The 12,059-nt window shown below is 45.6% G+C and overlaps 2 protein-coding genes across 2 annotated transcripts; one reads left to right on the top strand and one right to left on the bottom strand.

Moving 5' to 3' along the window:
* Window positions 1-329: 329 nt before the first annotated feature.
* Window positions 330-3,879, top strand: LOC128736866 (serine/threonine-protein kinase stk11). Its single transcript, XM_053831368.1, has 6 exons — window positions 330-1,193; window positions 1,367-1,729; window positions 1,798-1,934; window positions 1,997-2,182; window positions 2,258-2,421; window positions 2,595-3,879. The coding sequence occupies exons 1-6, from the start codon at window positions 645-647 to the stop codon at window positions 2,945-2,947; spliced, it is 1,752 nt and encodes a 583-aa protein (XP_053687343.1). The 5' UTR covers window positions 330-644; the 3' UTR covers window positions 2,948-3,879.
* A 152-nt stretch (window positions 3,880-4,031) lies between these two features.
* LOC128738965 (integrator complex subunit 5) lies at window positions 4,032-11,796 on the bottom strand. The gene is made up of 5 exons (XM_053834477.1): window positions 11,555-11,796; window positions 10,888-11,494; window positions 10,060-10,829; window positions 8,969-10,006; window positions 4,032-4,542 (listed from the first exon to the last, which is right to left on the bottom strand). Exons 1-5 carry the CDS (start codon window positions 11,762-11,764, stop codon window positions 4,120-4,122), a joined length of 3,048 nt encoding a protein of 1,015 aa, XP_053690452.1. The 5' UTR covers window positions 11,765-11,796; the 3' UTR covers window positions 4,032-4,119.
* Between the last annotated feature and the right edge of the window lie 263 nt (window positions 11,797-12,059).

Genomic DNA, 12,059 nt, shown 5'->3' with positions numbered 1-12,059 from the left:
TGGCCCAAGAATTAAGAACCGGTCATGTGCCGTCGTTAAGCGCTGATCTTTTTACATAATTCAGAAACAAGAAAAAAACTCTTCTGGCAAACGCAAAATAGTAATGTTTCATGATTTTCTGTGAAAAGCGTATTGCAATATTTATTCACCCCTCGTTTGCTGTGCACATACGTTTCCAAAGGGGCGCTTTTTCAGCATCGCATGCTGGCAGCAACACAAAAACAGTAATCCTTTAAACGTCAAACGAATGAAAGAACAGAAAACAAACGAAGAAAACCACCATTCAATCAAATGTCAACCGGGTCGAATAATATTCAACATCGAAGTTAAATCAGTTTTTTGATTGACCAGAGACCAGTGAAGATTAGAGGTTGTGCAAATTACAAGTGGAAAAGCAAACTATAAAATTCTTGTGCAAACATATTTGAAATACAAGGTATTTTCCGGCGTATGAAAATAGTTAAAAATCAATTTTCTTCCTTCGAACGAAACTATGGGATTGGATACATATTAGATCGCGCCCTTGCTATTGTGTGTAGAAGTGTTTCGCACCGTATTTGTTCTAATGATTAGCACAAGCTGAAATTGCAACTGTCCTTGTCCTTGCGTGGGGATATCTGCAAACTTTCGGCATTTTTGTAAGGATGGAAGCTGTCGATTCAGTGTTAGCTGCGGAAATGTGTTATAATACGCCGTCTTCCAGTTCAACGCATACGGGTGGAAAACGCCAGTATGCAGAACAGAAGCACCAGCAGGATAATGACCGTACGGCGCGTGTGGCTTCCAGCGATCCGAATGAGGATAACGAAGATCCCGGTCGGTATGCGTATGCAGGCGATGATCCGCCTCCATCCGAGGAGGAAATCGGAAACAACAATGGTAATCCGGAAAACTTGCCAGAGGCGGTCGGTTATAACTTGGAGGAGGTATATCAAACAGTTGACAGCCGTAAGTCGGCCGTTCAGTGGATTAACGACGACGACGAAATCGAGCGGCTCGATCTGGCACTATCGATCGATCCGGCAAACATTGTGTTCAACAGGGTGGACAGTGCAGATATAATTTATCAGGCCAAGCGGAAAAAGTGCAAACTAGTGGGCAAGTACGTGATGGGGGACGTACTGGGCGAGGGCAGTTATGGTAAGGTGAAGGAAGTGCTGGATTCGGAGACGCTCAGCAGACGGGCGGTCAAGGTGGGTTATGAGACTTTTTTGCTCGTTTCCGGTTTTCTTACATGTTGCGTAATCGGTGCAGCAATTACAAACGGAATAGTTATGCATTCCAAGTACATTAAATTCTTTTTGGCACGCTTTTGCCACTTTTTATAGGTTATAAATATTATGGCTTATAGCTTTTGTTTTCGTAGATTCTCACTAAACGAAAGTTGCGACGAATTCCAAACGGAGAACAGAATGTTCGAAGCGAGATCAACCTGCTGAGGAAGCTGCGCCATAATAATGTGATTGAGCTACTGGACGTACTGTACAACGAGGAAAAACAAAAGATGTATTTGATAATGGAGTACTGCGTCGGGGGATTGCAGGAGATGTTAGATTCAGCACCGGAGAAAATGTTGCCGATGCATCAGGCGCACGGTTATTTCGTACAATTACTGGATGGGCTGGAATATCTGCACGGGATGGGAATTGTTCACAAGGACATCAAACCGGGTAATTTGTTACTGACATTGGACCACACGCTCAAAATTTCGGATTTCGGCGTGGCAGAGGTTGGTGGTTTTAATAATTGTTTTTTTTTCTTTTGATGTTTGCTCACTTGTTTGCTTTTCTGTTACAGGCACTAGACGTTTTCGCTCCGAATGATGATTGCACCACGGGACAAGGTTCACCCGCTTTCCAGCCACCCGAGATCGCCAACGGACACGAAGTTTTTTCCGGTTTCAAGGTGGACATCTGGAGCACGGGAGTTACGCTGTTAGTTTGGTCTCTTAGTAGCGTGAGCATTATCGAAACTGATATGGTTTCTCTCGTTACAGTTATAACATAACAACGGGATTGTACCCATATGAAGGTGATAATATATACAAATTATTAGAAAATATAGGACGATGCCAGTGGGTTGCACCCGAGTGGTTGGAGGAAAGGTTAGCAGATTTGTTGACTAACATTCTTCAAGCGGATCCTCCAAAGCGGTTTAGTTTGCAGCAAATTAGACAACATGAGTGAGTTTCCACTAACTGTCCTTTGACTTCGAACGTTTGAGACTGAACAGTACCGTCTTGACTTTAATTTTTCAGATGGTTCAAATGTGTCCCGGTTGCTGTTGACCCTACCGTTCCGGTGCCTCCTCTCAAGGGAGATTCCATCCGACGTTCCACTGTTTTGCCTTATCTAGAAGCTCATCATTACGAGACGGACCGGGATATGGGCAACGTGTACTTCACGGAGCATGATCTCAACGGTGAGTTTTTACTTGTGATCCTCAGCTAGCAATGCCTTGTAACTGAGTTGTTTGACTACTACTACTTTTCGGTCGAGTTATTTATCCCCTACTGACCCACTAACCAAACCAGTCGTAAGAGCTCGCGCAGAGACCATTAACTCTCAGGATGCTTTCCGGTTCTTCACTTACAGAAGAGATAGCTCGCCAGGAACAACAAGAAAATTTCCACAACACAGACCAGCATCATCACCCCCACAATCGCCACCATCACGATCGTCAGTCGCATCAATTAAATCTGCCCCAACAGCAGCAATATCAAAACAATAGCAGTGCCAATGCCAGCTTCTCCGGTGAAGGCGCTGGTGATGCGGACAGCGGGCGACAGCAAGGGAAACTGCGCAATTCCAGCCGGTCCCCGAAAGTTAGTTCGCGTCATGCAGCGACCACCACGGCGGGCGATTCTGGGTCTAGCAAGCGAACCCGCTCGCGGAAGCCTGTGTCCTGCATATCGTGGAAAAAGTGGCCCCACTGCCGACAATCGTAAAGAGCTCTATTGTCGCTTGCGAGTTCAGCAGCCTATCTTGATGCCATTTGAAGTTCCCTAGCGGGTAGGAAATTTTTGTTTTAGAATAGTGAAAGAGCAAAGGAAAAACAGCAAAAACAAACGCAATTTTTTAATTTTCGGACTTAGCACTATTATTTTTGTGTATTGACAACCGATTGTTGCGGATAGGTTTTGTTTTGTTTTGTTTTTTTGTAAAGGAATATTGGAATGTAAACAAACGATGCCTTGTTGTAGCTAGGTCAGCCGTCGAAAAAAGATTTGAAAGAAGAAGGTGTTTTAATCGAACGCGGATTCCTTTTTTAAGCCTTCAACTTTTTAACGTTCCTTCGTGTCTTGTAAATAAGTCAAATTTTTGTAGGTAGAATGATTAAAAGAAGTATTATGCCTCTCAGTTTGCCTGATCAGCCGCTTGTCCAGGCGGAACTATTTTTTTTTACAATGTTGCATGCTGCTTTGAAGAGTGCTGGCGGTAAAACAAATCGGTCAAGTGATGAAAAATTAACTTCAAAATGAGCGGCACTCGTCTATTCCATTACCCACCGCAGAACCTGTTTTAGGCGCAGCTGAGCATGCAATTAATCGACGGCCAATTAATTGAACTACTAGTCATCATTTTGCACACGATAGCATGAAAAAGGCATGTTAGGAGAGTAGTAAACAAAAAAAATTAAATGAAATTATCTCACGAGCATACCCAAAAGTAGACAGAATATCATTTCAAAACAACCGTCTTCCTTGCCACTAAGACATTTAATATAATATAAAAGTTCACATCCGTAGTACATTCTGGAGCGTAAAACGAACATTGTAAATAGGAAAAGAGAGAAGCGCCAGCCTTGGCATACACTACATAGTAGAAAAAGCAAATCTAATATATTGAAAAAGAAAAACAAAATAAGAGGATCAGCATGTTTTCTAACAGAACAAAAAAAGTGAATTTAAAGATACATTAAAGAAATTGAAAAACAAAGTTCAAAATCTATAACTTTTTCATTCCATTGTCAATGTTGGAAAATTTCGGCCCACGATTAAGCAACGATCTATAATACTTTAACTAGCATCTGTTTTTTGTCCATAAGAGTTCGCAAGTTTGACCGCACGCATATTTACAGTCCTACAACAGCATATTTCCGTACTCACAGTTTTTTGTTCTAATCAATCGTAACGACGGGTCCCATTATTACGGGACCACCGGTAGGGGCCATGCTGTTAATACCAAGGTGTCCATTGCCGTTTGGTGCCGATAGCGAACCCGCGGGCAAGCCGTTCCCATTCGCCGCCGGAGGTTGCTGCGGTCCACCAAGCCCATTCACCATAACTACCGGTGGTTGTGGTGGGTTCAACAGGCTCGGGTCACGCAGTTCGGGTCCAAAGAACATCTGCTGGTACAAATGGCCTAGTCGATCCAACTTGCGTTGCATTGTGTGTCTTAGCGGGTTGGTGTACTGCGGCGGGGGTCGAGATGTTTGCGGATCGCGCCAGTGAAAACCGGTTGGATCACACACGAACAGAACCGGCGATGGGACGTGATCCTTCATGTAGTTCCAGATGCACTCCTTCAGGACGTAGACGATCTGCGAATGAGAATGCGCACGATTTTATTGCTAGGTTGGATGGTAGTTTTGCTGTCGTTTTTTTAACATATAACAGTATATATACATATATAACAGTATATAACAGTAGGTATCATAATTTTTATAAGACTCAAAAATAATTTTTAACTCATATGCGTGTGTAGCTAGGATAAAAAAAGTTCGTAATGGACAAACCGCCATCTAGGTCTACTTTGATAATCATAACCTTGAAATTCTTACGCGCAGCGCAGCAGTGATGTGACGATAAAACGTTAACAAAAGACTGTCGTTGCGACTTACGAAAAGGATGATAATCCGTAGAGACCGTGGCAAAAACTACCTGCAGTTGGCTATCAAAAAATGGGCTTCGACACTGAACATTGAAAAATGAGTTTGTGTAGTCAGTTCGGGTTGAACTGTCGGAGGATACGGTTCGCTTTAGTGAGCTCCGCTAGCCTACGGATAATCTCTCGGGCGCTTTTGTTACAGCATCGGCTATTGTCCAATAGATCTCGGCTATTATTCTTGCGTGTGAACAGCTACACCTTTGTTTTTTTTCAGAAGCACGTGGTTTTTTGCAACTTCGGTTCTCATATCGTCACCGCCGGTTATCGCGTTTATCGGGAATTTTGCGTGCTCGCCGGTCTCTTCGTTTATTTAGATTAAAATTCCGCGTGTTACACAAGTGGGATCAGGACTGTGCGTCAAGCTTTAGCAGCCTCAAGACCGGTTCTCTTTGACATCGACGAACCAGATCCAAACCCGGATGGGATCGGCCCTCGGTTCAAAGGTGGAACGGTTAAAGGAACTCCAGCCAGGAGAACGATACTTGCTTGGATGGACTCTAACGGCGAATATGGGGAACTGACGGTTTTGCGAATGGAGGCGGTTGACGGACGATTACCCAGGAACCCATTCACTATGCGTACATCGGTCGAGCTTTGCACCGGTGAAAAAATTTCGGCAGTTTTTCCTGAAAATCGCGGAGAGTTTTACACGTTAAAGGTCCGCAATGAAAGCCACGCGACAAAGCTATTAGCTATGACCGAATTAATTGACAAAACTGCTATTCGTATTGTACCCCATCCTACACTCAACTCAAGTAAATGCGTGGTCTCATGTCCCGACGTAATCGACATGTCAGACCTGGAATTGCTATCATCCCTAGCAAATCAAGAAGTGATCGGAATTAGACGATTTACCAGAAAAGAGGGCGACCGCGTGGTAAATACCCCAGCAATGCTTTTAACGTTCAAAGATGCTGCCTCTCCCAGCCACGTCGATTTCGACTACCTAAGAGTCAACACGAGACCTTTTCATCCATCTCCAATGTTTTGCTATCGTTGTTGGACGTTTGGACACACACGTGTTAGATGTCAGGTAACTGCGGCAATTTGCGGAAACTGTGGTGGTAATCACACCATGGTAAAGAATCTACCAACAACTGGCAAGGAATGTACGCTAAAATTAATAAACTGTGAATGGACCCTCAATACTTTCCCGTCGAGCTGGCGACATAGCCTGATTGTACCAATCACCAAGCAGAACGGTTTAAACGCTGAACACGCTGGATACAGACCGATTTCGTTGACAAGCTGCTTATGCAAATTCATGGAACGAATGGTGAACCGACGTTTGAACCATTTCCTACGACATAACTGCCTCCTTGATTACAGACAGCATGCCTTCCGAGCTGGACACGGTACGGGTACGTACTTTGCCGCACTGGGAGAGATTCTTAAAAAGGCCAAAGAATCCAACCATCAGACCGAACTGGTATCTATCGATATCGAAAAGGCATATAACCGCGCCTACACACCATTAGCACTTAAACAGCTGATCGACTGGGGCTTCTCAGGCAACATCCTTTTTTTCATCCGCAACTTTCTTACTGAACGGTCTTTACAAGTCATCGTAGGTAACGCAAGATCCGCAATCCACCCAGAGGAGACAGGAGTGCCTCAAGAGTCAGTACTTGCCGTAACACTTTTCCTGGTCATCATGAACAATGTTTTCCAGGATCTTCCGAAAAATATCTATATACTTGCTTACGCAGACGACGTGCTACTAATCACTATTGGACCACCCGAGCTCTTCGCAGGAAAACCCAGGCAGCAGTTCGAGCAGTTGAAAGATGGGCCACACGAACCGGGTTTAGATTAGCCCAGGAAAAAATCAATTGGATCCATTATTGCAGAGGCGGTTGCCGAGGAATCTCAAAACCAATCATCCTTTATAACAGGCCTATAAAATACCGTAAGACGATGCGCGTGCTGGGAGTTGAGCTTGATAGCAAATTGTCTTTCAAGCCCCATTTTGTGAAAATAAAAAGAAGCTGTCAAACAAGGCTAAATATCCTGAAGGCAATATCAGGGCGGCGGGTCAAAGGCAATCGAAAGGTGAGACTTAGAGTGGCTAAGGCAATTTTTGATTCCAAATTGATGTACGGGCTAGAGATAACCTGCAGCACCTCGGAAACGCTGATCGATATCCTGGCACCAGTATACAATACGTCGCGCAGAATAATTTCCAACCTCCTGCCATCTACTCCCAACCTAGCGGTACACGCGGAACTGGGCTCAATTCCTTTTGATCTACTGGTTCACGCTGCGATCGAGAAAAAGGCAATGGGTTACGCCGAAAAATCGACAACTAGTGTTCGAGGGGTTCACCTTCTCGCTGAGGGGGCGGAATCCCTGATAAAGATCACCGGTCATGCACTCCCTCCAGTAGCACGTCTACACTGGACCGGAGACCGAGACTGATGGCTCGACCCTCCTCGTACAGACAAATCTCTTACTCATATATCTCGGAAGAACCAAAATCCAGCAATCATCCGACAAGCTGCGGCGGACTTAATTCGAAGAAACTACTCCAACTACGTTTGTCGTTACACCGATGGCTCTAAAGATGACGGTAAAGTTGGATTCGGTATCCACGAAAGTGGAGCCGACCAATTTTTCAGGTTACGAGATCGCACGTCGGTCTTTTCCGCAGAAGCCGCCGGAGTCTTCGTGGCAGCCGCCACACCAGCGGAAGGACCAATCGCCGACTTTAGTGACTCATTAAGTGTGATACTGGCGCTGGAGTCCCCCACTGCACATCATCCATGGATACAAACTACACTCAAACTTGCTAGGCCTGGCAGCGTATTTGTGTGGGTTCCGGGGCACAGCGGCATTCCCCGAAATGAAGAGGCCGACAAGTTAGCCGCACTTGGGAGACAGGGAATCTTGTATACCCGAGAATTACCAGCCATTGACTTCCGAAAAGTCATCGATGAGGAGGCGCGATACAGATGGGATGAAATTTGGAATCAGAACTGTAACTTAAACTTGCGAAAGATAAAAAAAACACATCCAACGCCTGGGTGGATCGAGAAAATTTCAGGGAACGAGTGGTTCTCTCCAGAGTGAGAACAGGTCACACCCGCGTGACACATGAACTAGGTGGAGGCGGAGATTTTCGAAAACAATGTATCATCTGTAGGACGACTCGAACGATGGAACATATCACCTGCGAATGTCCAGAATTCCATGGCCGCGTCAATTCCATAACATCCCAAGCAGCTTAAGAGAAGCGCTCAGTAACGATCCAGTGACAGAATCACTTACTTACTTAATTGGCCTAACGTCTTATGACAAGGCCTGCGCAGTATAATTTCTCCATCTGTTTCGGTCCATGGCAACTGATCTCCAGTTTCGCGGGCACCCAGTGCTCGCCAGATCTCGCTCCACCTGGTCTTGCCATCTCGCTCGCTGTGCCCCTCTTCGTCTTGTTCCTACCGGATTTGATGCGAAAACCATTTTTGCAGGATAGTTGTCCGGCATTCTAGCAACATGTCCTGCCCAACGTATCCGTCCAGCTTTAACCACTTTCTGAATACTTGGTTCGCCGTAGAGACGCGCGAGCTCGTGGTTCATTCTTCGCCTCCATACACCGTTCTCTTGCACTCCGCCAAAGATGGTTCTTAGCACCCGCCGTTCGAAAACTCCGAATGCTCGTAGGTCCTCTTCTAGCAATGTCCACGTTTCGTGCCCGTAGAGGACAACCGGTCTAATTAGCGTTTTGTACAATGTGCACTTTGTACGGGGGCTCAGATTGTTCGACCGCAGTGACAGAATCAACAATGATCCAACTCCTAAAAGATGCTAATTTATTCTATAATATATAACTTAGATTTAAAATGAAATGTAACCTTATACTTCAGGGGCGAACCCGCCTACGGCTGAAAACCCCATAATAAGAAAAGCTACTACTACTACTAGTTTGTGTAGACTCGAAGTCAATTGATTTGTGACATATGTGAGTTTTGCCATGAATGTGATCAAATTTGGTAGACTATTCTCACAGGAAATTGAAATTTGCTAAATTCTCACGGTTTACCGTAAGAACAGTAGAAGAAGAAAAAAACGTCCCAACTTACCTCGCCGGCGTCCAGATGAGGCAGCACGATGTGCAAATAGCTGAGCGGCGGTGGCAGCAGTTGTCCGAGCGCCATCAGCTCCAACAGCTTGGTGCTAACGTACATCAGCTCCGTCTTCTGACCGTTCATTGTTTCAGCCGATTTCGAACGCCACTGGTGGAGAGCGGAAGCGCACAGCGCCCGCAACAGCACGGAACTGTAGCATAGCGCCGGCCGGTAGCAGGCAATCAGGCCCAATATCGACCACAAAATCGGACAGTTTCGAAACATTCTCCTGATCTGCAGATCGCGCTCCATGGTTACTTTTGTGAATTCTTCATCCGGCCAGGGTAGTCCGTTGTACATGACATCCGGAGAAACCAGCTCTACCAGTAGCAGTGACAGATAACTGTAGCCATCGATTGTGTTCTGATGCTCGGCATCCTGACAGCAGGCAACAATGGCACTAATCAATCGGTTCTGCATCTCCACATCGGGACCTTCTGCGGATTTTACCGGCTGTTTTGGACCCAATCCTATTATTCCCGCATGTAGAACCGACGAACGAGAGGCGTTCATTGCTATGCCTTGCTTTTGGTTCAACTTAATCAGTAGCTCGTCGGGTTTGCTGTAATCTACAGAATCACTTTCAGTTTGTGATCCAAAGAGGTTGCCATACAGAAAAAGGGCTCCCTCAAGAATGTCGCGCAAAGCAGCTGTTCGGGCAGCTTTCCGCGTTGCACAGTGTCGAGACAAAAGCTGATAGCACCGGTGTAGATTTGCATCGTTCTCTGCTGCGTAGAGATTACCTCCCGATCGAGCCTGTTCCAAACAGAGAAAGAAGTATCGCACGGTCAGCTGAGACATCTTTAGCGTCTCCGGCATAGTGAACACGTAGACTTTTGAATGCAGCTCCATGCAGTCAATTAACTTGGCTAGCATATGAATCTGAGCGAACACAGTGGGCGTGGAAGTACAGCGATTATCACGATCCGAGAACTCTCCGGTATCTTGCGATTCCGTCCCACCACCTTTCCCTTTGAAACGTTTCGACTCGGTCTGAAACAGACAAGTATGTATTTTACCGAAAAGAAATTTTGAAGAGAAATTACCTTAACCATAGTTTCCCCTTGCAGTGAGTCTTGGTTTTGTGGCGGAATTAGAGCATTCTTCTCCTGTCCCATCAGTATCTCCCAGATGGAGAGCAATTTGCCCAACAAGTCCTGAAGAACCGCAACGCAGTTCGTCTTCTTCAGGTGTACATTAAACGAATCTCGCTCGAGCTTAACAATTTCGACCAAATTGCGTAGAGTGTTGTAGTTGTTCTGGTTTCGACCGGTTGGATGGAGCAGTATTCGATCCACCGCAATCTCAAATCCGGGCTTCATCTTAGGCAATTCGGCCGAACCGTGTGGACCACCAAGCAGACGAGCCAGCGCATTGAGGTGGGGCTTACTGGCGGATGCTGACACACTACCGGAAGACGCCGCTAGCATCTGTGCGATAGATTGCTGCAGGAAGTAGGACGATTTAAGGCTGGCAAGCAGTATCAATCGAACGGCACTTTGCTGCGCTAGCGGACATTCACTAAGACAGGTACGCCACAATAATTCTTTTGAGGTATCTTTCACAGCGTCCTCCAGCAGCGGACAAGAGCGTTTCTCCAGCACGAGCGACTCCAGCTCAACGAACAGCATCTCCAATAGCTCCTGACACCAGGGGTATTTCTCCGCAATTCGAGGTAATGTTAGCAATACTTGGATCGAGGATTTTTTTACTTTCAGCAGTAGGTTGGTAACGATGTGGATTACGTTCACGGTGCTATAGTTAGCGGGCCAGAATTTCGATTGAACTTTGATTAAGTGCAAGTGGTTATCGGTATCTGGAAGAAAACAAAAGTTAAAGTTTCCCATGAGCTATTCTCCGTATCAGCTACTTACAATTTTCCAAAAATACCATTACTAGCGCCTGAGCTAGCACTTCGGAGTTCTTTGAAAGGTGCAGTAAATACGGCACAGTTAGTTTATTGTTAGTTTCCCGCTCGATAATTTCCTTGAGAGCGGTACGCAAGTCATTTTCGTTGGTCGCTGCCAGATAGCTGAGTACTTCTACCTCGGAATCGACCTGATCGTACTCGCCGGTGAATCGTTTCAGTCCGCAGAACAGCATCTTGGAGATTACGCGGGAAGGAAAACATCCGCCCAAACGTGCCACCACCCAGTCAAAGTACGGTGAATATTGGGCGAACGTGTTCAGAAGTCCGCTGATGCACGCATCCACCTCTTTGTCGTCTAACTTGCTAAAACATAGCGCAGTCAGGCCTATCAGACAGCGAATAGCATTACAACCAAGCCACAGATTGCACGACATGCGAATATCCAGCGGACGACGGCGACTGTTTTTGTCGCATATTTCCCCCAACAGCCGTAGACACCAAGAGGATATGAGTGGCGACCATGCCGGTGGTCCTGTCGTGACCAACCGCTCTAGTGCTTCATGAATCTCTTGCACCGCGTCATCCTCCTGTGATCCGTCTGCGTTGTTTTTCTAGAAAAAGCAATATAGTTGCTTTTAATTTGGATTAGTTTTTTTATTGATAAAACGTACCTCCACATTGATAAGATATGCCTTCACCGCTCCATTGAATACCAAGGAAAAATACTCGAACACAGCATCCCGCGTCGATGGAAGATCCTCTAAGAGGTGCAAGCTACACTTAACAAGGGCAGTCGGATCTTTCAGCGGAATTCCTTTGTATAGCAGTGAAACACTGCTCACAAAGTATTGCAGCTCTGCCAGTACAGGTTGTTTAATCATTGGGACGCGAAAAATTAGGAAAAGTTGGCTAAAATAAAGGAAATATGTGCTTATGTTTACATATAACGCTGCCCGATGCTGTTGGTTTTCAGTGGATTAATGCCATTCACATCACATCACTGACAGAAGGTTTTGTTGACGTGGTTTTTGACGTTTGTTTCCACCGCACATGAGCGCCGAGCAAAAAGAGGGGTAAAAAAATATCGAAAATATGTTACGCCAAGGGGTAGGTCGTTGACTTTGACTTTAGTGAGTGCTGAAAATAAGGAAGGTAAATTTAGGTATCTCGCTTTGC

Source organism: Sabethes cyaneus, chromosome 1, assembly GCF_943734655.1.
Source record: "Sabethes cyaneus chromosome 1, idSabCyanKW18_F2, whole genome shotgun sequence".
In the NCBI taxonomy this organism is placed as follows: Eukaryota; Metazoa; Arthropoda; class Insecta; order Diptera; family Culicidae; genus Sabethes; species Sabethes cyaneus.
The sequence above is the reverse complement of the archived record's forward strand: the minus strand, read 5'-3'. Positions and strand labels throughout refer to the sequence as shown.